Raw genomic sequence first — 20,660 nt, 5'->3', positions numbered from 1 at the left:
CCTTTGCCCTTGCTGTTCTGCTCAGTGCACAGCTCTCTCCCACCGGATATGCAACCTTGGTTCTCACATTTCCTTTCTGTCTTTGCCTGACAGCCTTCCCCAGTCACCTTATCTACCCTGGAGCCCTGGAGCCCCTGCCACCCTGTGTGTCCCCACACTTCTTACCGCTGATGGATTCTATCATCACTGTTCCACTGTGTCCTATTTTTCTGTCACACCTCCCATCCCCACTGGATCAAGAGCGCTGCATGGGTCCATCTGTCCTGCTTACATACCCCCCACACTGATGGTCACCATGGGTGTCCAATACATCATCAGTAAATACATGAATTCCCACATGCCAAATCCCAAAGGGATCACGTGGTATTGCTCGTCTGCCACGCTCCTAGAAGCATTTCTTGAGACAAACCATAGACACGAAGCTGTCTGTCCTCAAATAAAGAAAAATCTGCCTAGCGTCTTTAGGCCAATATGTGACGAGCTCTCCAAATTTAAACCGAAGTCTGAAATGGGCACAGGAATTAAACGAACGGGCCTCATGCAGGTGCGTGCAGCCACAGAAATTCGGTGCGGACACAGTGAACTAAACTCCCCGCCGCTTAGGTGGCCGGCCCTGAGAATAAAGATCTGATTAGAAGACAAGTTTTAAAAAATCTTCAACAGGGAACAAAGCCCATAACACGTCATTCTATATTACAAGAGCGGGGTCGTGGCCAGAGGGAGGCAATGGCTTTTGCCTTGGGCCTTTTCACGGCAGTGCTGGGTTAAGTGGCCCGATTGTCCCGGCTGTTTACGAGCCTGAGCCTTCGTAACACCCCTGAAATGTGTTCTCCTAAAGATGTTCCCTGAGATAGGACAGCACTCCGCATTGTTTCGCTGCATACCACATTCATATCCCAGAGTAATCCGCCCTTCTTTTAACGGCTGATGACAGCTCCAATGGCTGGGCGAAAATCAGTTGAAGGAAAGGGAAGTCTTGTCGGAAATGAGATTAATCTTGTAACGAGTGTTCGGCTCTGATAACCCATCTGGGCACACAACTGCTTAAACCGGAGAGCAATTAACCTTCACCCGCCAAGCTCTGTCCAACCGTTATAAACATTAAAGAGACAGATTCCTCCCCTCCTCCTTGTAGACTAAACAACCAGATTTGAATTCCATGTAAACGGCCTCTTTCTGCAGATGTGCGCCGATGACAAAGGCCGGGGGAGAGGTGGGTCACGACTCTGCTCGGAACTCAGGTAACCTGGACCTCCGCTGGAGCCCCTGGAGGTCGTTAGCGTGGAAAGTCGCTCGGGGCATTTTAAAATAAAATCGCTAGCTGTAGGGGAGTTGGGTTTTGTTGCTTTCATGCAGGAACACACGTCTGCTAAGAGCAACACGACTTGAATGTTTTTTTTTTTTCTTCCTTTTCTTTTTCTTTTGCCCAACAGTAAGGACATTTGCACGGAGCCGGGCCCTCACTTGCCCTGGGTTCCTCTCTTCCAACCACGCAGGCCACTGCATGAGTAAATGCATCTTGTGGTCACAGAAGGGAGATTTTTTTTTTCAATCTCTGAGAAGTTATTAGCTCTCATGGAGAGCAAACCTGTGATCTTGCCTTTATCAGCACATGCTGTAACCGACTGGGCTAACCAAATAGGCCACGTACAACACCGCTTGGTGAGGGGGCCCTCCGGTGAGATTAACTTCCACAACACTAAAGAGAAACCTCTGACATCACTTAACTTACCATCAGGCAATAGCCTTCTGGAACATTCTTTAAAGATTTATTTTTATTTATTTGAGAGAGAGAGATAGAGCATGCATGAACCCGGGGAAGGAGAGGGAGAGAGAGTCTTAAGCAGACTCCCCCTAAACAGGGAGCCTGAAGCAGGGCTCGATCTCACGACCCCGAGATCATGACCTGAGCTGAAACCAAAAGTCGGATGCTCAACTGACTGGGCCACCCAGATGCCCCAGGAACATTCTCTTATATGGGGCCCCTGGACTGGGTTTATGGACATGGTATTAACAACAGACAGATAAAGGATAAGGCCCCTGTGCCTTAGAGGTGGCCACAAACCCAGGCGGGTACAAAATACAGCTCACAGAACAGGTGCACACGAGTACGTGAGCACACGTACAAAGTGATGGGGAGGACCGAAGCTCTGCACAGCCAGCCTGTCTGCTACTGGGCCTTCCCTCAGAGTCTAAAACGCAAACAAATAATAAAAGGGGGGAAATGAGAACATTCACTTAGCATGTTCTAAAGTTTCTCTCTCCCAAGGTTTCAGTCCAGGCTTCACGACGACCAAAGACAGCTCTCAAAATACTCCAGGCTAACATTCGATCTCATCTTATCCCTTGAACCCAGTTTCTGTCTCCAATGGGTAAGTCGTGACACTCAAGGCCTCGCGGGTGGGTGTGCACGCGACGGGGCTGAGCTTCCACGGCCTGTCTCACTCGCACCGGCCTCTAGTAACAGAATGAGAGAGGAGCATGGGAGGAGTACAAGCACCCCGTGGGCAATATTACCACCCGGGGACACACTCCCAGGGCCACAGCCAGGAGACCATGCACTGTGTGCTCCAGAGCGTTCTTCTGGCCACTCCTGGGCACAAGTCGTGAAGGACACCCCGAGGGACTGACCCCTGCCTCACAGGGCTTTTCACCACCTTTGCATTTGCAACTATGTGAGATGCAAGCAGAGGATTCCCTGGGTCCAGTTCTCCCAGTCGCACTGGGAGCTTTCCCGTGTATTAGCTGCTGGCAAGATGGAGACGGGCTGGCCAACTTTTCATACCAGGAGGACTGTTGTGTGCCCTCCAAGTAGATAAGGGCACACGTGGACAACAGAACAAGAGCTCCTGACTGTCCTTGATTTAAATTTGCATGTCTTTCCCATGAAAACCTTGCAGAAGCTTCATGGTCAGGGCTAAGATGCAGCTCACGTCTTGGTGGAGTGACAGCTCCATGTCACAAGACATGACACCAGCAGATATCAAAGCCAGAAGACGAAAATGAAATCATGGTGCCTGACAGTAACACAGGACATGATGCCATTTTATGAGCTTAATCTTAGGGCCGTGGAGGTTCAACTTGAGGACTTTCTCGAAAAAGCCACAAGAATCACTTTCTTTTTTTATAAGATGCAAACAGCACACTCATCCATGCGTCTACACTGGGCCTGTGGGGAGGGTGATTGGCTGCCTGCGTCGCCAGGCCCCCACGTGACTCTGATGAGCCCTGTGGTGGCCCCAACCTCGCTGCACTTCTTGACATCCACCAAGTAGAACTATGAGATAAGGAAAAACCACAGCATCACACCCAGTATCTTGTGAAACTGGAACAGCTGTGGGGGGAACGCCCGCCCTACAGTGATTTGTGATTCTGATCATCGCGCTGGATGGCACGGTGTGAAGGCTGATGTGCACGCCGCGGGGCCGGACGTGCTCTTCCGGGAAACTGACTACATTCACACATTCCCGAACGCGACTTACGCACAAGCACGATGCCAGAATCCCAGCATCGCGGCCGTGAGCATTCTCGATGAGGGGCTGCCCGCTCTTCCAAAGCCCGGGCGAAGCTGCCCACCTCCAGGCCTGCCTTGTCTCCTTCCTGCTGAATGGCAGCCTCCCACCCACGTCCCCCTGGATGTGAACTTCTTTGGAAGTAGGGTCTCTGCCGATGTAATTAAGGCAAGGATTGGGGGAAGATCGTACTAGAGGAGGGCAGAGCCTGAATCCAACAAAAGCACCCCTGTAAGGGACCAGAGAGGACAGAGCAGTCAGATACACAGAGAGAGGGATGGGAGGACAGAGGCGGAGTTCAGGGCATGTGGTGACAAGCCAAGGAATGCAGGCAGCCATCTAAAGCTGGGAGAGGCTTGGGACCCACTCTCCCTCACAGCCGCCAGAAGGACCTGAGCCAGCTGACACCTTGATTTTGGACTTCTGGCCTCCTAAACTGCCAAAGAATACAGTCCTGTTGTTGTCAGACCCCGGGTTCGTGGGTATTGGCTATGGCAGCCCTAGGAAACGAATACGCTCCCTGTGCACCGTTTCTAACAAAATGTTTGCGGTTTGGGGGGCATGGTATGGCCCACTGCTTGCCTTAGAGAGTCAGCACACTTTCCAAAAGTACTTGAGTTTATGCCAAGCATTAGGTAAATCCCTGGTTACAGCAACCAGAGAGCCTGAAGCTTTCAGAATACTGCTAAGTTTGTCAAACTTTCCATGTAAACTCCTTTGTCTGACAATGCCCTCGTTCTTCTGTTTAGGAACTTTTCTGCTTGTACTAATGGGGGCATGAACGTCTGGCTCACATTCGAATGAAAGTCATCATCACATGGGGAGGTGTCTTCACAAAGATCTTTAAATGTCTCAAAATTTTATTTGTTTGAAAACAATGTTAGAAGTTATTTAAAAAAAAAACAGCCAATGGAAATGAAAATTTAATTTCTTTAGCATTTTTTCCAAGGAACATTTGTGGGCAAATTAGGCAAATTGTGATTGTTTCATGAATATTCTCTCCCCAACAAAATCTTAGTTCTCTTAAGAATTCCTTTTAATTATCCTAAGAACAATTAAGGGTATACGGACCCAAAGTATAATTGCGTTGAGAAACACTGGACCCCTCCATGGCCAATCCAGTTTCCTCTAACTTTTGGACTCCCAAATAAAAGGGTTTTTGGGTTTTGGGTTTTTTTTTTTTTTTTTTTTTTTTTGCCTTTTCTCTGAGTCCTTAAAAACTACATTGTAGTTTTTTGCTCCAAGAGGGACCGAGTCAGATTTGTTTTATTCACCTATGCAGCTGAAGATGTGTCCCACTTAGGGAAAGATTTGGATACACATTTGGTCATGTGTTCATGTGTTCATTCATTTCAGCAAACATTTATGGGGCAGCTCGCCATGTGTCAGGCACTGTCCTAGGCGCAGGACAAACAACAATGAGCAAAATTCATCAATCATTACATTGAAAACCAGTTCATAGAAAAAAGCCTTACCAAGATAACAGATTACGTTAGGTTTTCTGAAAGATCACGTTTTCTTTGGCTGATATAGAACGGCTTAACCAGGAAGGCTCACTAAGCTAAATAATATGTTTGCTAACCTTGAAATTTCAGTAGGAGATCCAGTTTTATTACCTGGCTTACATAAGTTGGTTGTTAATTGCTATTAAAGTCCATCTTTCTCATAAAGCAGATCGTGCTGCAATTGAATACAAAGAACTTAGCTATTTAGGAAAGTGTCCCACCACATCGTACCCGTTGCAGATGTCATTTATATAATAATTACAGTAACGTGCCGCCAGACTCACCGGTGGTTACGGACCCTCCGTGTGGACTAGGACACTGGATACCAGTACATGTTTTAAGGAATTAAGTCGCAGCTTCCCTGAAACTGCAAAGGAGTGGCTGCAGTAACAAAAAAAGAGAAACAACAGTGCCCATCATAATGCATTAAACACAGTTCTTCATCTGTGTGCCCAGGAAGACTTTCCGTGTAATGGATTCTAACAGTTGAACACAGGCATGACCCAAGGCAAACCTTGGACATAGAAACACTGATAGGTATTGCCACGTAGCGAAAGTGAAAGCTTGGTTTTGCCCCATCCGGACAGGTGTCACATAATAGAACGCAGGCTCCCAGACCATATTTCTGCTTCTGGTTTTCAAGTGGAAAGCATCTCCAACTGTGGCCCGGCAGAGAGGCACGCACTTTTCGGGCACATGCTCACAAATGTTCCAATCGCAGATTCTGGACAGCCCCACGATCAGCCCCTTCTCCCCAAACATGGGCAGGTTCTTTAGGACACACATGCTTAAGTGTGTCAGGCATTCACAGGTGACGTGGGGGCATTCAAGACACTGGTCCCAAGACACAGTAATAATTCTGTCTTCTGATCAAAACCACAACTTCCCTCATCACCTCTAGGGGCAACTAACACAACGCTGTGCAGATACTAAGAAGTCAATCATTGCTCCTTGAATTAAATGAATGAGTTCTCCACAACATGTGAGCAAGCGTCTCCGCACTAATTAATGCACTCAGTCATGCGCTTATCACCCAGCTAGATAGTCATTCGTTAGTGAATAGAGATCCAGTAAAGGCCTACTGCTTACTAGGCATGTTCATCATGAACAAAGCATGACACGGTGACAGCCAGGTAACTTAAGGTACAGAATCCTGAACTCTAACAACCAGTGTTTTGAGAGTTTCTGGTCTTCAAGGAGGTTCCACAGATCCTTCATCATGGACGTTACCTGGCAACATGAGAACTCGAGAGATGTTTCCTTTCCTCCTGTAAAGAACGTACCAGCTACAGTAGCTGGTTCAGACTAGCACTTGACTTCTACTCTAGGACCCCTGCAGAGACCAGCGCTTGCTCTCCATTGCAGGAATACATTCGTTCATTCACAGAAAAGGCAAGGGAGGTGACAGGGAACACCTCACAGTCCTCCACCTTGTTTTTTCTATGGCTCCTCAAAATCGTTGGTTCTCTGGGCTCGTGAAAACGCAGCTGAGTTCAGTGGCTAAAAGTTGAAGTCCCACGTTGCTTGAACCATTGAACGGACCCCCAGTGGGGACTCTATTATGGTGTGTCTACTATCCTCAAAGAAATAGCCTGAGAAAGAAGCACATAATATATAGGGAAAGCCTCTCATCTCTTCAGATGAAATAGATCAGTGTCTCTTTAGATAGATATCCAAAATGTATTGGAGGATGCCTTTCAAAAGTCGAACACTGAAACAAACACAGTCAAGAATGGATTACTTCAGAAAGAGCAGTTAAGATGTGAGAGTAAATTAAATACTAGGAACAAGACAAGGGTGAGTCACCAAAGAGCTCCTAACAGCGAACACTGTTTGCGCATGAACACATGTGACCCAATGCGCGTACCACCAAGATACAGGCGCTATTCTCATTACCCATTCTGTTCTACAGATGAGCAAGCGAGGCACAGGAAAGTGAAGTGCCCTTGCCAGGGCACAGCGGAGCTAGGACCTGCCCCAGGCAAGCTGGTTCTGCTCCACAGACAGAATATGGAGCCTTAATCTCTAAAGGGGATCACAAGAAATTCAGCCCTTACTCCTCTTTTCTTCTCCATCCTGGAAAAAGGGAAGTGAGTAGAAAAGGACTCTTAAAAATGAGTTTAATTTCTCAAATGTTATTATTCTTTCTAAAGAGTATGTCTCTGTGCATGGAAAAAAGTCCCCCCCCCAAATCCAAAAAGTACCAAGTCTTCAGAGACCCTTCATGGTGTAAAATCAATTATTTTAATTTCCTTTTCTAAATGCTTATTTTCAAAATCCTACAATAATTGTTTTCGAAATGGGGGAAAAAGAACAAAGGTTTTATTATTGTTGCTGTTTGAACAATATGCTATTCAATGGCTATATTGAACGTGTATCCACTTCAGGCTAAAGAAAACAAGACGGGGGGGGGGGAACCCAGCCACAAGCCCCAGTTGAACAGGGGTGATTTTCAGGGAGGACGCCAGGAGGGGTGCTGCTCCATCCCGCATCAAAGTCAAGTCTATCTGCTGTGCACCCCTGCACCAGCATCACAGAACCCTGATTCTGGGGACACCAGAACCAATACAGACTTGGGAGATCAGAGAGGTCCGTTCACAAAGAAGCAGAGGTGGCAGAAGGTAGCCTCTGGAAGGAGCTGTGTTGGGAGACGCCTCGGGGAGTTTCAGCAAAACGTAACAGAGCTGCCCAATCAGGGTGCAGAGGAGGAAAGCAGTCTTCACCCCAACAGGAGGACCCTAAGATTTTACAGTGTCTTCCAACAAGAAGAGCAAAAGTTCATCAACAAATGAAAATATCTCTTCGGGCAATCCTAAATATATGTATGGAGTGACTGTAGGTAAAAGCATTAGGGTTCACTCGTGTACTAGCCTCTCCTTGAGCCAGCACCACATCTAAGCACGTCTGACAGCTTCTCGGGGTCAAGGACCAGCCGCCTCCCCACCTGGCAGTCATGCACACCTGCGGTGTAGGTACGGGGGGAGGGGCCCTACCGGACACTGTGCTCTTGACATTGCCAAGCGCCCAGGCACCTCCCGATCATCAAAGGGGGTGCTTTACCGTGACGTGACCCAACCACTAAAGGCAGCTCAGTCTTTGGATTATTTTCAGGACCCATAGGAGATGCGGGTGGAGGCGGAGGCTTCCGTGTTGGGAGGATGTAAACATCACTCTTTGGAGTTCTGCCCGTGCTTGACTTGAGCGGTTTTCAGGTGCTGTTTATTTTGTTTAGTTTATTGTTAAGTGTTACTGTTTGTTGACTCGGTATATTATTTTCCCTCACAAAGGGGCCCGTCGGTAAGGACACATCCTGTAGATGGATAACTGATGATGCCCCATTGTTCAATGTTTGTGTGCTGTGGTTTTATGTGCTTTGGTTCAAAGGACCTAAACAATGCATTCGCTGGAACTTAAGAGCTGGTGTAAGATCAGCACAGAGAACAGTCTGTGTACTGAGATTTTTGTACCCAAATCTGGCGATCTCTGCTTGCCTGAAGAAAGCAAAATCTAAAATGATCTTTACTCTAAATAACCCCCGGGAGGGGGGGGGGACATGCACTTGAATCTCCCAAGAGGCTCATTTTCCACCAACTAGAAAAGCAGCCTCATGCATCATTCATGGTGATTCCCAGGAGACTGAGGTGCCTTCACGACACACCTCTTACAGTCACGACCGTCTGGTCACACTCATCTCCGTCAACACAGCAAGCAGACGAGAGCAGGGAGGAAAACGGACCGAAGCCGTGACTTTAGAGACGCTGGATTTTCCACTGCTTCGAGATAGAGGATCCTGCCAGAAGATCTGTAGCCACAGGTTTATTCCCCTCGGAGAGGAGACAGTGAATGACGAGCCACACATGCGCGGGGGAAGTTTCCAGTGGGAGCCCTTCCTGCCGCGGTGAGCCCCTGGCTGCCTGGCTATCTGCGTAGGAAGTGAGCGCAGGAAGTATCTGTCTACAAACCCTTTATCCTCAAGGCAATTGCTGCAGCAGCATTTTACTGTTTACTGAAGCAGTAAACATGTGATCAAAAAAAGATGTTTTCCATCTGCAAAGAACAAGGCTTCACCAAAATATATGTGTGCTTCTTTCATAAGCAGCCTCTTATCAACACTGCGGTACGATGGTGCTTCCCATAGAAGTGAGTCAATAGGAACGGCTTTCTGGGGAGGACGGAAGGTACTCTGTCGGGGGAACCCAAGAAACAAACAGTGGTTTTCTTCATGGGGTCGCTTCTCTAGCGAAGTAAATTTTATTCCTCCTCTAAAGCTTAACGCAGGCTTCACAGAGCTCATAGTCTCTGGCTCAAAAGGTGAAGTCAGTAAGACCATCCATGTAAACGCACACTGGTGGGATGGGTAATTCCCAGGTCAGGTAATTCATAAAGTCACGTGGATTCGACCTTGGACGCTATTCTTACTTTACGTGTGACTCTAAACGCGCTTCTAATTCTAAGAGTTCACCTAAGGTGAAGTGGAAGATAGAACTCGAAAGCAGATGTGAGGCTCAGGGTTTTGAGGACATTTACCAGCCGCAGGAGGCGCCTCCTGGCCCGGCTTCCCGGCACATCCTTATCCCAGACCGAAGGCCTGCGAGCCTGCACCGGCCCAGATCCCTGGGAGGAGACGCCGTGGAGAATCTGGGACACCCAGCGTGATGGGAAAGGAGGCGGGTCCCAGAGGGACCCCTGAGCATCCATGAGGGTCAGAAGGGTCCTCCCTTCTCAGTACTGTTGTCCCTTGTGTTTTCGAGCCTCCTTTGGGCTGTGAGCTATCAGAAAGAGGGAGAAAGAGGAGGGAAGGAGCATGAAGATGAGATAGACGGAGAGAAGCAGGGAGTGACAAAGCCCCGAGGGTCTTCTCCAGGAGCAGGTAGCAAGCACCTCCCAGCACGGCTGTAAGTCACCTCCAGGGCACATAAGGTGCTGTGAGTAACGGAGCACTCACTGTCTGTAAGAGTTTTTGCTTCATAGTAAGGGAAAAAGAACATGTTAGAGGAACACTGGCTACTTGAAAAAACAAAACACCTCAATTCACTGACTGTTGCTGAAATTGAAATGAGAAGGAAAAAAAATAGCTTTTGTGGATTTCCTGATTTTAGTCCTAGAAGAAAAATTTATTTGACTCCGGTGGATAGTAAAATTAGCTAACGTTTATTAAGTACTTCACATGCGCTCAGTAACTTTGAGTTACTCTCGCCAGGACCCTGGGAGGTAGGGACTGTTGTTATTGCCCTTTCACAGATGGAAAACTCCAGATATTGTGAGGTTAAGTACTTGTCGAGGGTGAAACACCAGGAAGACCATTTTCATCCCCCCACCCCCCCAAGGAGGTGCTAAGGCCCCAAAGAGGTGAACCCACCTGGGGCCTCCCACTGCATCAAGCTCGGCCACCATGTCACAAGCCAGCCCCTTCCCTCCTCCCCTCCCTTCCTCTGCAAGCAAGATAAGACCAATCCTTTCCCCACAGAGGCTATTTTAAGGATGCTGTGAAGACACGGAGGGTAGCCGTGTCCCCCTCGGCCTGAGATAAACACAGGCTGTGCTTTGCTGTTTCACCTGCAGCTTCTTAGCTCTTTGGAACATCAGGGAATACATACATTCAACACAGATCCAAGGAGCGCTTCGCAATGTTAAACCACACACACTTTTTTTCTTTTCTAACTTGGAGCAACGTCTTGGGAAATCTACCTCAAATTGAGACACAAACTAATTGTGTTGACAAATTCTGAAGTGTTGTTTCAACAGCTTCCTCTTCCTCAAAGGTGAGCATCCCATGCCTACTTTTAAGTCTGAAAAATAAAACGCAGTAAAAGGCCCAGTGGGACCCAAAGGGGATGGGATGATGCACTTGGTACCAGCCCTGGGGAAACATGCTTACGAGGGTGGGGGCAGTTTTGCCTTCAGGACAGACTCGGTGTCCCTGAAAAAAAAAAAAATCAATCTGCTCTTCTGCAAGTTTATAAGGGGAAGACAGCTGTCCAATCACCAAGGTGGAAGAATTTAAAGGTGGATCTGTGAAATACAAGAATGCGGGTTCTTTGCCGGATACGTGATAAATGTTCTTGCCTACGTTTTCCAGAACCTGACACGCATTGTCTTGAACAAAAACATGGGAAGTAACAGCCCTGACGTCCATGTTATGACTGGATGATGATGTGGCTTTAAAAATAAATAATTCTGCTTGGCCTTGGCATTTCTTTTCTACGTGTCTCAACACTTATCTGTGCACAACAGTTACCGTTCTTCCCAGCGTTGAGTCCCACGAGCACCCCGCTGAAAGACTTGTAAGGTCTGATGGAAAACGGAGCTGCGTTTTCGCTACTGAGGCCAAGGCGAGAGCAAGGAAGTGGACACTTGGGATGAGGAAATTTAAATCAGCAGCTGATTTGGAACCTGGAACCACTGCCCCTTGGATATTGCCAAATATGGGAAAGAATTCGTGTCACCAAGCAAATACAGATGGGTGCTGGAGTTTTAGCTCTCGAATTTTCTGGCATCTTATCTTGATTAGTCACCAAAAGTAGAATAATTGTTGCCTATGGAGTTTTTCACACGAGAGTAGCAACAAAATTAGCCAGTTTTAATAATTTCCATTATTCAGTTACTTAATGTATCACTATATCATTTGATACATCATTTTCCTACACAACCATTTAATATTTGAGGCGAAGGCAAAGAGCAGGAAAAAGATCACAGGATGATAAACTGAGGGGAGACGAATGGATTCGTGTTACCTGATCAAGTTCCTCAGCCTCTCTAATCCTCTACCCCCGTGTGTACAAAAAGCAACAGAATCTGGGGGGCACGGGTGTCACACAAGATAATGTGAGAGCCTAGCACAGAGCCTGGCCTCTCTGCAGGTACGAGGATGATGTTAATTTGGATTAGGAACTCAAGACACAACAGCTCCCTCTTAAAAACGTTTCCCTAAGCGCTTTTAAACATCAATTTAATTCTATGTAATTAATATTTATTTGACTAGGAGAAATATCTGTAAAGAAACACAACTTCCACTTAAAATCTACAATAATGATTAATTACTCTGACATCTTAATGTTCTCTTTATGACTGCAAAAGATTTTAATTTTTTAAAAAATTCACATAAATTTTTAAAAAAATTTTAACAAATATTCATTGAACCCCTCTCCTTTGCCAGTAGCTGTTGAGGACACAAAAGAGGGGGACAGACTGTCAGTAAGAACGAGTTCCAAGGCTCGCATGGGTCTGTATACGTGAAATATTCACAGAGTACCCACACTCACAAACACAAGCAGAGCTGGGAGTATGTGCTGACGAGACAATGAAGTGTAAGAGAACAGACAGAATGAAGAATGATCTTAAGCTTTAGAAAACATGCCTCAGCCAAGTTCAATAAGGGGAATGTGTGGGAAATAAGTTTCATCAAACAGAATGAAGGCATGAATAAGAAATAGATCCAAAGGTCACAGTGGCCACCGGTTGAAATAGGTTCACGGCAAAAAAAAAAAAGTTAGGAAAGACTGTAAATAAGGAAACACAAATAAAAGTGAGGTGCCAGTTTAGCCTGTCAGAATGGCAAAGATTCAGAGGGTAAAATGTGCATAGTTGAATTGAGTAAATGCACGCAACTGGCCCCCTCCATGGCTGGAAGTGGGAACGGGTACAATCCTTCTGAAGAGTCAAGCGGTAATTTTTTTTAATTGGCAAATATTTAAATTTTCCAGTTAAAAATATGACCTTAAAAATATGTATGCCCATTGGCCCAACAATTCCTTTTGCAAGCACTAATAGTAGTAAAGTGAATTTTAAAAAATGAGATAGAGATTGTATTGCAATGTAAGTACTGAAAAATGGAAAACAATATTATTTGCTGTAACCAGATATTGGTTATATAAATGATAATATTTATTTTAGATGGGATGTAATGAAGCCTAAAAACTCTGCTTAGGGGAAAATGTTTAGGGACATGGGGAATTCATCTAGAACAACGTTAACTGAGAACACCCGGATGCATAGTCTGGTGGACAAAAGGACAGAGAGAAACACACAGTAGGAATGTTAGTAATTCTCTCTGCTTGGTTGAGATCAGGAGCAACTTCTATTGACTGTGTAAGGATTTTTTTTTTCGTTTTCTCTACAAAAAGAATGTTTTATTACTATAATTTGTGCAAAACAACAAGATGTATTTTTCAAAATTAATGAGAAAATAGAACAGTAGAGCTATTCCAATATTCCTGTTCTCGCCCTAATCAGGAGCAAGAGGTACTGGAGGCCTCTGCCTTCCTTCAGCAAAACAGCAAACAGCCTCCGCCCTCAGAACAGAGCTAAACCAACCCTCTGACCGGCCACACCTTCGGTGACCCCCTGCATGTTCTACCTGCCTGTGGGTTTGGTACCTGCCCTGTTGCACCCTAACCCAAAGACCCCCTTCCCCATACACTCTTGCTCCTCCTGACCTCTCCTAGCTTGGTGCCTCCCAGACCCAGGTGTGGCCTGCCCTCGGGGGGAGACCACGGTACTGACACAGAAGCGACCCTGCTCTTTTCAAAAGCACTGGAACAGAGACTGTGCGGCTCCGGGCTTCAAAACCGAAGCAGGATAAGGAAAGGCTCAATCCATTGGGATGGTCCAATGGCGTCTGCCATGTATGGAGCACATCCCAGAGGCTCGTACCAGCGCAAAACAGAATAGCCATTAGAACCCCATTTTACAGGTGAGGAAACTGAGGTCAGACAGGTCAAGTCACACAAGGTCACGTGACTAGCCGGGCTCCGAACGCAGGTGTGCCTGTAGCAGCCGCCCGATGTAAGAAATGAAGTCTCACGGGCCATGCGACAGAATCACCAGGGCAGAGAACAGCTGTCCTCCATCCCGTTGGGACAAAAGGAGGAGGTGGGTCCTGTGGCATCTGAGGTATTTTCTAGCCCCGAAGAGAAGATCCTGTCAGAGCAGAGTGTCCCACCAAACACTAGCAAGGCCTGGAGACTGTCTCTGTCACTCTTCTGGGAAGATCTTAGATTTCAGAGAAACTCTAGTCCTGGCTTTCCCACGGCCTCCCGCATGGCGATTCTCTTCCGCGTCAGCCATTAAATCAGTGGGCCTGCCAAGTTATTGGGATGCCACGGTGCAGTTTTCTGCTTTGGGTCAACACTTACTCCGCAGTTCTGAACACAGAAGTAATATTTTCCTGAAGGCATCCACAATGGTGGTTTTACTTATTTTATTTTTAGGTATGCTTTTTCAAGGGACCTAAATAAGCGTAAGTATGTATGTGTGTAGGGTTTTTTTTTTTTAAATAAAGGTCTATTTTGCAAAATAATGATAATAATAATGAGATAATCGCTTTAAAAAATGTAGATAATTCAGAAATGATTCAGGCTTTCAGAACATTCTCTGAGTGCGCTACAATCCTATGTAAGAGTATTTAATGGGAAAGAATCCAAAAATTTCACTGTTCCCTGTTCTCCTTTCCACGGTCACTGAGTCAGGGCGCTGAGGGGATGCAGGTGCACACACACTCAGGGAGCTAGGGAGACGTGTGCTACATCCAGCTGGGGGCAAACTGTATCGGGGAACCGCCCACTAATGCAAGCAGCAAGCACTTGAACATAATGGCCTGGGCTTCCACTTCCAGGCAAGGACAGAAGATCAGGGCCTGCTCTGGGGACATGACATTGACACAGCAGGACAGCAGCATTTTCCATTTGACGTTCCTTCCACTGCCACTGAGTCTCCCCCCAAAGTAATGAGGGTTGAAACAATCCTCATTCCGCATAAGCCAATGGGCTGATGAAACATCTCATGCCTAGAGCCATTCAACTCATTCATCACATCCATCAAAACCCTAGGAGATGAACTTTCTTCATAAACCCTGAGCTTTTCACTAACTTTTCCTTCACGCATGATGGCAAATAGAGTGCCTGCTATGTGCAAAGCATGAAACTTATAAAATAAGCAATATGTTTTTAAATTAACACCATGTTTCAATCATCATCAAACCCTCCAACCTCTGTTAAATCAAAGTAACTTCTTTAAACAACGAATTGAAACAGTAATAGTGTGCTCCCTCATCCAGCCTTGTAACTTTCCACATCCTGTCTGTTTCCTAAGATGCTTTCCACTGGCACTGCTCTCTCCTTGTCCTTCAATGTCAGATCTCTGTGATAACGGAAAATCCCCACATTCCCATTTTTAAGCCTAAGGATCTTGAAACTCTAGGATCAGGAACTGTAATGTGGGGTTCACTGGGCACCGGAGGAGTCCAAGAGTTGAACTGTACTTGGACAGAATTCACATGCTTTATCACTCTAAGTATCGCATTATATGTATTTAAAAGCATTTATCCTGAGACGGGATCGTAGGCTTCATTAGACTTGCCAAGTGACCCAGGGTGTAATGAAAGGGTCAGGGAAGTTTCTGGGAGTTTGGATTAAAAGTCCTAACCAAAGCACAACCAAAGTTCCAAGGCTAACAACTGGCTCCTTGGAGTCTGGAAGCAACACCGTGTTGTTCTGTGCAGAAGGAGAGGAACGGGGTGTTAAGCACCCCTCAGTACTGTCAGATGGTGGAAAAGCCAAAAAGCAGACAGAAGTACCAAAACTGATCTATGAATTACCTATGGGGACATCACCCTTGATGTTTACATGTTTTTATGAGAACTCTTATAATCCGACCCTAAAATCCGTGGACACTTAGAGATAAACGGGCACTCTCGGATAAGCCCCCAAAATTCCTTTGCTTCTTCCAATAGAAACTTTCCATTCCCAGTTCCAAACACCAAGAGAAAATGATGACGAGAGTCACAAAGACGGGATAAAAACCTCTAACTTTTCATAGTGCCTCACAAGGTCTTATAAATATTAATGCAAAAAAAAAAAAAAAAAGCCCACTCCAATGGGGAGTTACCAACTTCAGTACATCTGATGCTTAAGCAACTAATTGATTTATTTACTGAAACAACAACAAAAAACTAGAATGCGTTAGAGACTAGAAATTGCCTGTATGACAGACTGTTTCCTAATTCCAACGGACAGCCGTAATTTTCCTTATGCTAATTTGAGCTTTGCACTCACATAATTAAAACTGCAGTCAACAGACTCGGGCCGCCTTTTTCCACTCTATAAACAAGTCTGTAAAATCATCTCATTACTTTACCCAGGAAGCCCAACAGAACATGTTTTAAGGGAAGTTACCTATAAAGAGGGGCTATTTTATTTGAACAGAGGATTAAAATGGATCCACTTGAAGTCATTTTAAAGTTCACCTGAGATATATACAATATACATACATATAACCAGTACCATCAAATGTTCAAGCAGGCATAGAATCCTAGACAAGTATTGATGACCCAAAATTTATTCTAGAATCAAAACATTCAAGCTTCGAAATACCTTCATATCTTCAGAAATGTATGCTTCAAATTAAACAGCGTAACACATTTGTATGTTTCACAAGCCATACCCTGCATTCTAAAGGACGGGCTGTTATTTCGATGTCCTTCAACATACTGACTTTTTTTTTTGGAAACACATACAATTGCACTCAAGCTATTCAAAATTCACAGAGACTATTTGATTTAATTGTTATGAAATGTGGACGCAATTAGGAGTGAAAATAGGAATAAAAAGGGTAGCATTTTGCATTACAAAATCGAATGATTTCTGCTCATATAGTTGAAAGAGGGGCACATCAAGCCCCCAATTTTAAAAGTCTTTCCCATGACAGTTACATTTCCGCAGCCTCCAATCCTTGAAGCCACAGAAGGAAAAACCTCTGTAAGGTTAGTCTCTGATACATGATTTTTTCATATATGTTATCGAACATTCCGTGAAAAACAAAACACACCTGGAGAAGTAAAAACTGAACAAAGCTTCTAAGACACAGCTCCTATGGTGGGTTTTCATCCTACCCTCTAGTACAAACATTTCAGATACCAAACCAAGGAGGGTTTCTGAAAATGCCTTGGCCCAATTCTGGGCAAACTTCCACATTCATGAGCTTTCAAATTCACCAAGACCCTTGATGAAAATACAACCAAATGCCTCCCAGACTAATACACAGCAAAACGAAAGACATGCAACTAATAAAGCTTCCTTTCTCTTCCTTTCAGTTATGTGTTCGCTGTTGATTTTTCTCATTTCTACAAATGTCACCAAGGCAGGGTGGCCTTGAAAACAGCTCAACAGCCCACCACTTCACAGACTCCATGCCGCGGCCTTGCACGAACCATCTGACCGGCTTCGCTTACAGGAATTAGGCCACGTTTAGGTTCCCATGCACACTGATTCACCTCCCCATTAATTTCTCTATGCTATCTACTAGAGACATTCGCAAGAAAAACACATCAGACCACGTACGCCACAGCTCTTCTATTCCCACAAAGCAACCATGACGGGCAAGAACGTATACTCACAGCGCACAGAGGAGTAGTATTTTATTAAAGATAAATATGTCACCCAACAAACCGAACGACCACCATTTGAGTTATGAGATCACTCCACTCTCAGCATGAAGGATCCAAAAACCAAATCAACATTTGCGTGTCCCATGACCAGCCGCCACTTGCCAGGTATCTCTTCATTGCCACTGGGGCTGGCTGGCACCCCTGAGGCTAAGGGGTCATTCAAGAGCATCCAGAAGATCAACATTTACCAGCCCATCTTTTTCTCCGACCCTGCCCTCCAACCTCTCCGCGTCCATTGCCTTCCAGCCGATCACACATCCACGCACCGCTAGGGATAGTTAAAGAATATGAAAATTCAGACGCGCTCCAAAAAGCCTTTGCAAAAGTCATCCACGGCACTCAACAGTGAATTTAGAAACCCCAATTTTTTTCTGAGTTTGAAGTTTTTAAGCCTTGCGGATGGTTGGAGTAGGAAAAAGGAAATTTACTAGGCAGTGCAGAGGAAATCTTGTTGTCCTCTATTGTGGTAGTGGGGGTGTTGCCCAATCCTGACTTATCTGCCTTGATAAAGGAAACCAAAGAAAAGAGTAACAAGCACAAGATTTTGTCAAAAGAAAAGGAACCCTTGCCTTACCTTAATAGTGCTGGCCATAATGCAATCAAGTTTATTGATCGTTAATAAATGTTAATAATAATTATTGCTTCTCTCTGACCAGAAAGTAGTTTTGATGAGGTTGTTTAGAGCGGATGAGATTGTGCTAAGTCTGGGAAATGAAGTCAGCCAATGGCAGGAAGAGGTTTCTATTGGTCCTGGCGGCCCAGCCCGAAGAAACAGGATATTTGGGAGTGGAGAGATAAGGGACCCTGAAAACAATGTTGTTTTTCTTGATGATATGCAGCCAGAAGATTTTTTTTTAATTAAAAAAAAAAGGCATCAATTGCCTGGGACAAGGACTGCCACAGCAGGTGTGACTTGGTGTGCCGTGCGACACGCTGCCCCGGGCAGGATGCAGATGTGGCGGGACTCCGCATGGCTTCACACGGGCCGCAAGCACCTCGGGACGAGGCATGGAGGGCCCCCTACAGCTGCCACTGGGGCTTTGGGGCCCCCAGGTCCCTGGACCTGCCCCAGGACTGGGACACAGAACTTGAGCCCCTCCTCCCCACACGCTCCCTGCCCCTTTCTCCCAAAAGGAAATTTTGCGGGGGGACCTTATTTCACATTAACGGAATAACACATTTGCTTGCGGACTTTTCACGGCCTCCCTTTAGTCAACATCTCACGTGAGTTTTCCAGAAGAGTTTCATTTTCTCTTTCCAAACACATGCGATTTTTATTTGTTCTGCAAGAGACCAGTTGAAAACACCAAGATTCGAGAACCAATAAGGTAAGCGAGGCAAATAAAGGGAGACATAATCCTGTCATATCCTGGTGTTTAAATATTGATTTAAAATCCAAAGAACTATAAATAAATAAATAAATAAATAAATAAATAAATAAATAAGACCCAAATAACTAAAATCATACTACAAATGGCTTACAAGGTGGGCAAGCCGGTCCCTCTCTGACAAAAGTCAACGTGGCAGACCACAGACCCTGAGAGAACTCTTGGCTACGCACGGATGCCACGTGAAGACCTCGTTAAGTGTTTGAAAACCCAAGCTGCACGTTCAGGGCCACACGTCTGTTTTCCACTCAAAGGAAATACAGCTAATGGAGGCCTGTACATTCCTTAGAGGATTTGAGGCCTTTAATTACTCATTTTCAGGAAATTACTTGTTCTCTGGAAGAAACCACCTTTGGCTTTGAATGTAGCTACACGAAAGTGGGACCGGGGAAGAGGTGTGGTCTCCACTGGGGACCCGCAGAATGGGAGAGACCAAAGCTGAGTCATTCAGCCACGCTCGGGGCCAGAGATGGACAGGCCGGGGAACGGATTTCACTCAGACTTCTCGGCATCTGTCCGAGTTCTCGAAACTAGCCGGGGTCCCCGTATCTCCTAATGTCCCCTGACTCACGCCCTTGTGTTAGGACAGAAGGAGGAGGAGAAGGAGGAGAGGGGAGAAAGAGACAAACCAAGAAACAAAGGGAGACAACAAAGGGAAAAGAGAAAATAAAAGAAATCCAGTTCTGGGTCAAAATCAGAACCTTCAAGTTCTCAGCATCTACGCTTGGAGCGGGTGTCGATTTCCCCTCTTTTCATCTCTGAACAATGAACGAGATGGCAGGCTGATTAAAATTTTGTTTCCCTGAAAATTTCAAAGCACTGAGTTGTTTTATCTGGGCAGCTTTCACAAGGATTCAGGAGTGCTGAGAAAAACGCTCTCGGCTCCCCTGGGATTCCTTGCTTCTGCTCTCCCGAGACGCGTCAACGTTAAATGTTAACCACAGTACCCCAGTGAGCAGTGCTCCTGTGGGTTCCCCAAGGGACAGGATGAACGCTTTGCTAACAAAAGAGCGTGGGGAGAAAGTGCTGCCTGGTCCTACCTCACCCTCATCTGGTTCCTAATCCAGCCCCGTTCCTTGGTTACTGCTTAATTCAGCTCAAACAGTGAAATCTCTTGACTCTCTACGTGGAAATAAATTTCCAACGTACAAAAAAAGATAATACAAAGGACTCTTACCATCCTTCACCCAGTTACTCCAACTATTGGTAATTTACACCGTTTGCTTCGCTTTTTTTCTCTTAATATATATGTATAATGCTTATATGTGTATATTCATATATATCCTTTATTCTTTAATTAATAAAAATTTTGTTTTAGTAGAGACTAATTTCTCTTTCTTGGATACTTACAAACAGAAAACCAGATACTACTATTTGGTCTACTTCCTGAAGACTCTATCTATAAATTTCATTGTGTCGAATTTTGAAAATGCACACAAATATAGAAAGCAATCTGTATTAGATTATTTATGAGTTGTAATTCCTGCCACAAATTTTCAAAAAGTCAGATCTTCCTCATTTCTAACAACAAGATGTTCACTCGCTTCTTAGCATCTTCAAAGATAATAATTCCTGGTATCTGGAATGGCATCATAGCATCCAAGCCTGGTATTCTCTGAATATTTAATGCACAGTTATTTTTTTTAACTTTGATTGGCTATTGAAAGCATAAGGCGTATCTATTAATTAGAATATAGTAGCGCAGAAAGCATTTCCTGAACATTATCCTGGAGGAATCATCCAAAGATAAAGATATCACTTTATCTTCCCATTCGCCCTTACCCCAAGCCTACACCTACACCCGGCCTCAGCA

At 45.3% G+C, this 20,660-nt stretch overlaps 1 protein-coding gene across 5 annotated transcripts in view; it reads right to left on the bottom strand.

Moving 5' to 3' along the window:
* Positions 1 to 20,660, bottom strand: part of ERG (ETS transcription factor ERG) — a 229,077-nt gene that overhangs the window by 83,039 nt on the left and 125,378 nt on the right. Inside the window, exon 1 of one of the 5 annotated variants that reach the window (XM_008701909.2) lies at positions 18,034 to 18,151. The exons of 3 other annotated variants lie outside the window; for them this stretch is intronic. In XM_008701909.2, coding sequence (XP_008700131.1) covers positions 18,034 to 18,051 — 18 coding nt within the window. In that variant the 5' untranslated portion in view covers positions 18,052 to 18,151. Of the gene's footprint in view, positions 1 to 5,301; positions 6,028 to 18,033; positions 18,152 to 20,660 lie in introns of those variants that run through there. One more of the 5 variants, XM_008701911.2, reaches the window with a different exon arrangement.

The sequence above is a fragment of the Ursus maritimus genome, unplaced genomic scaffold, assembly GCF_017311325.1.
Source record: "Ursus maritimus isolate PB19 unplaced genomic scaffold, ASM1731132v1 scaffold_4, whole genome shotgun sequence".
Classification (NCBI taxonomy): domain Eukaryota; kingdom Metazoa; phylum Chordata; class Mammalia; order Carnivora; family Ursidae; genus Ursus; species Ursus maritimus.
Note: the sequence above shows the minus strand (reverse complement) of the source record. Positions and strands in the feature narration are given on the sequence as shown.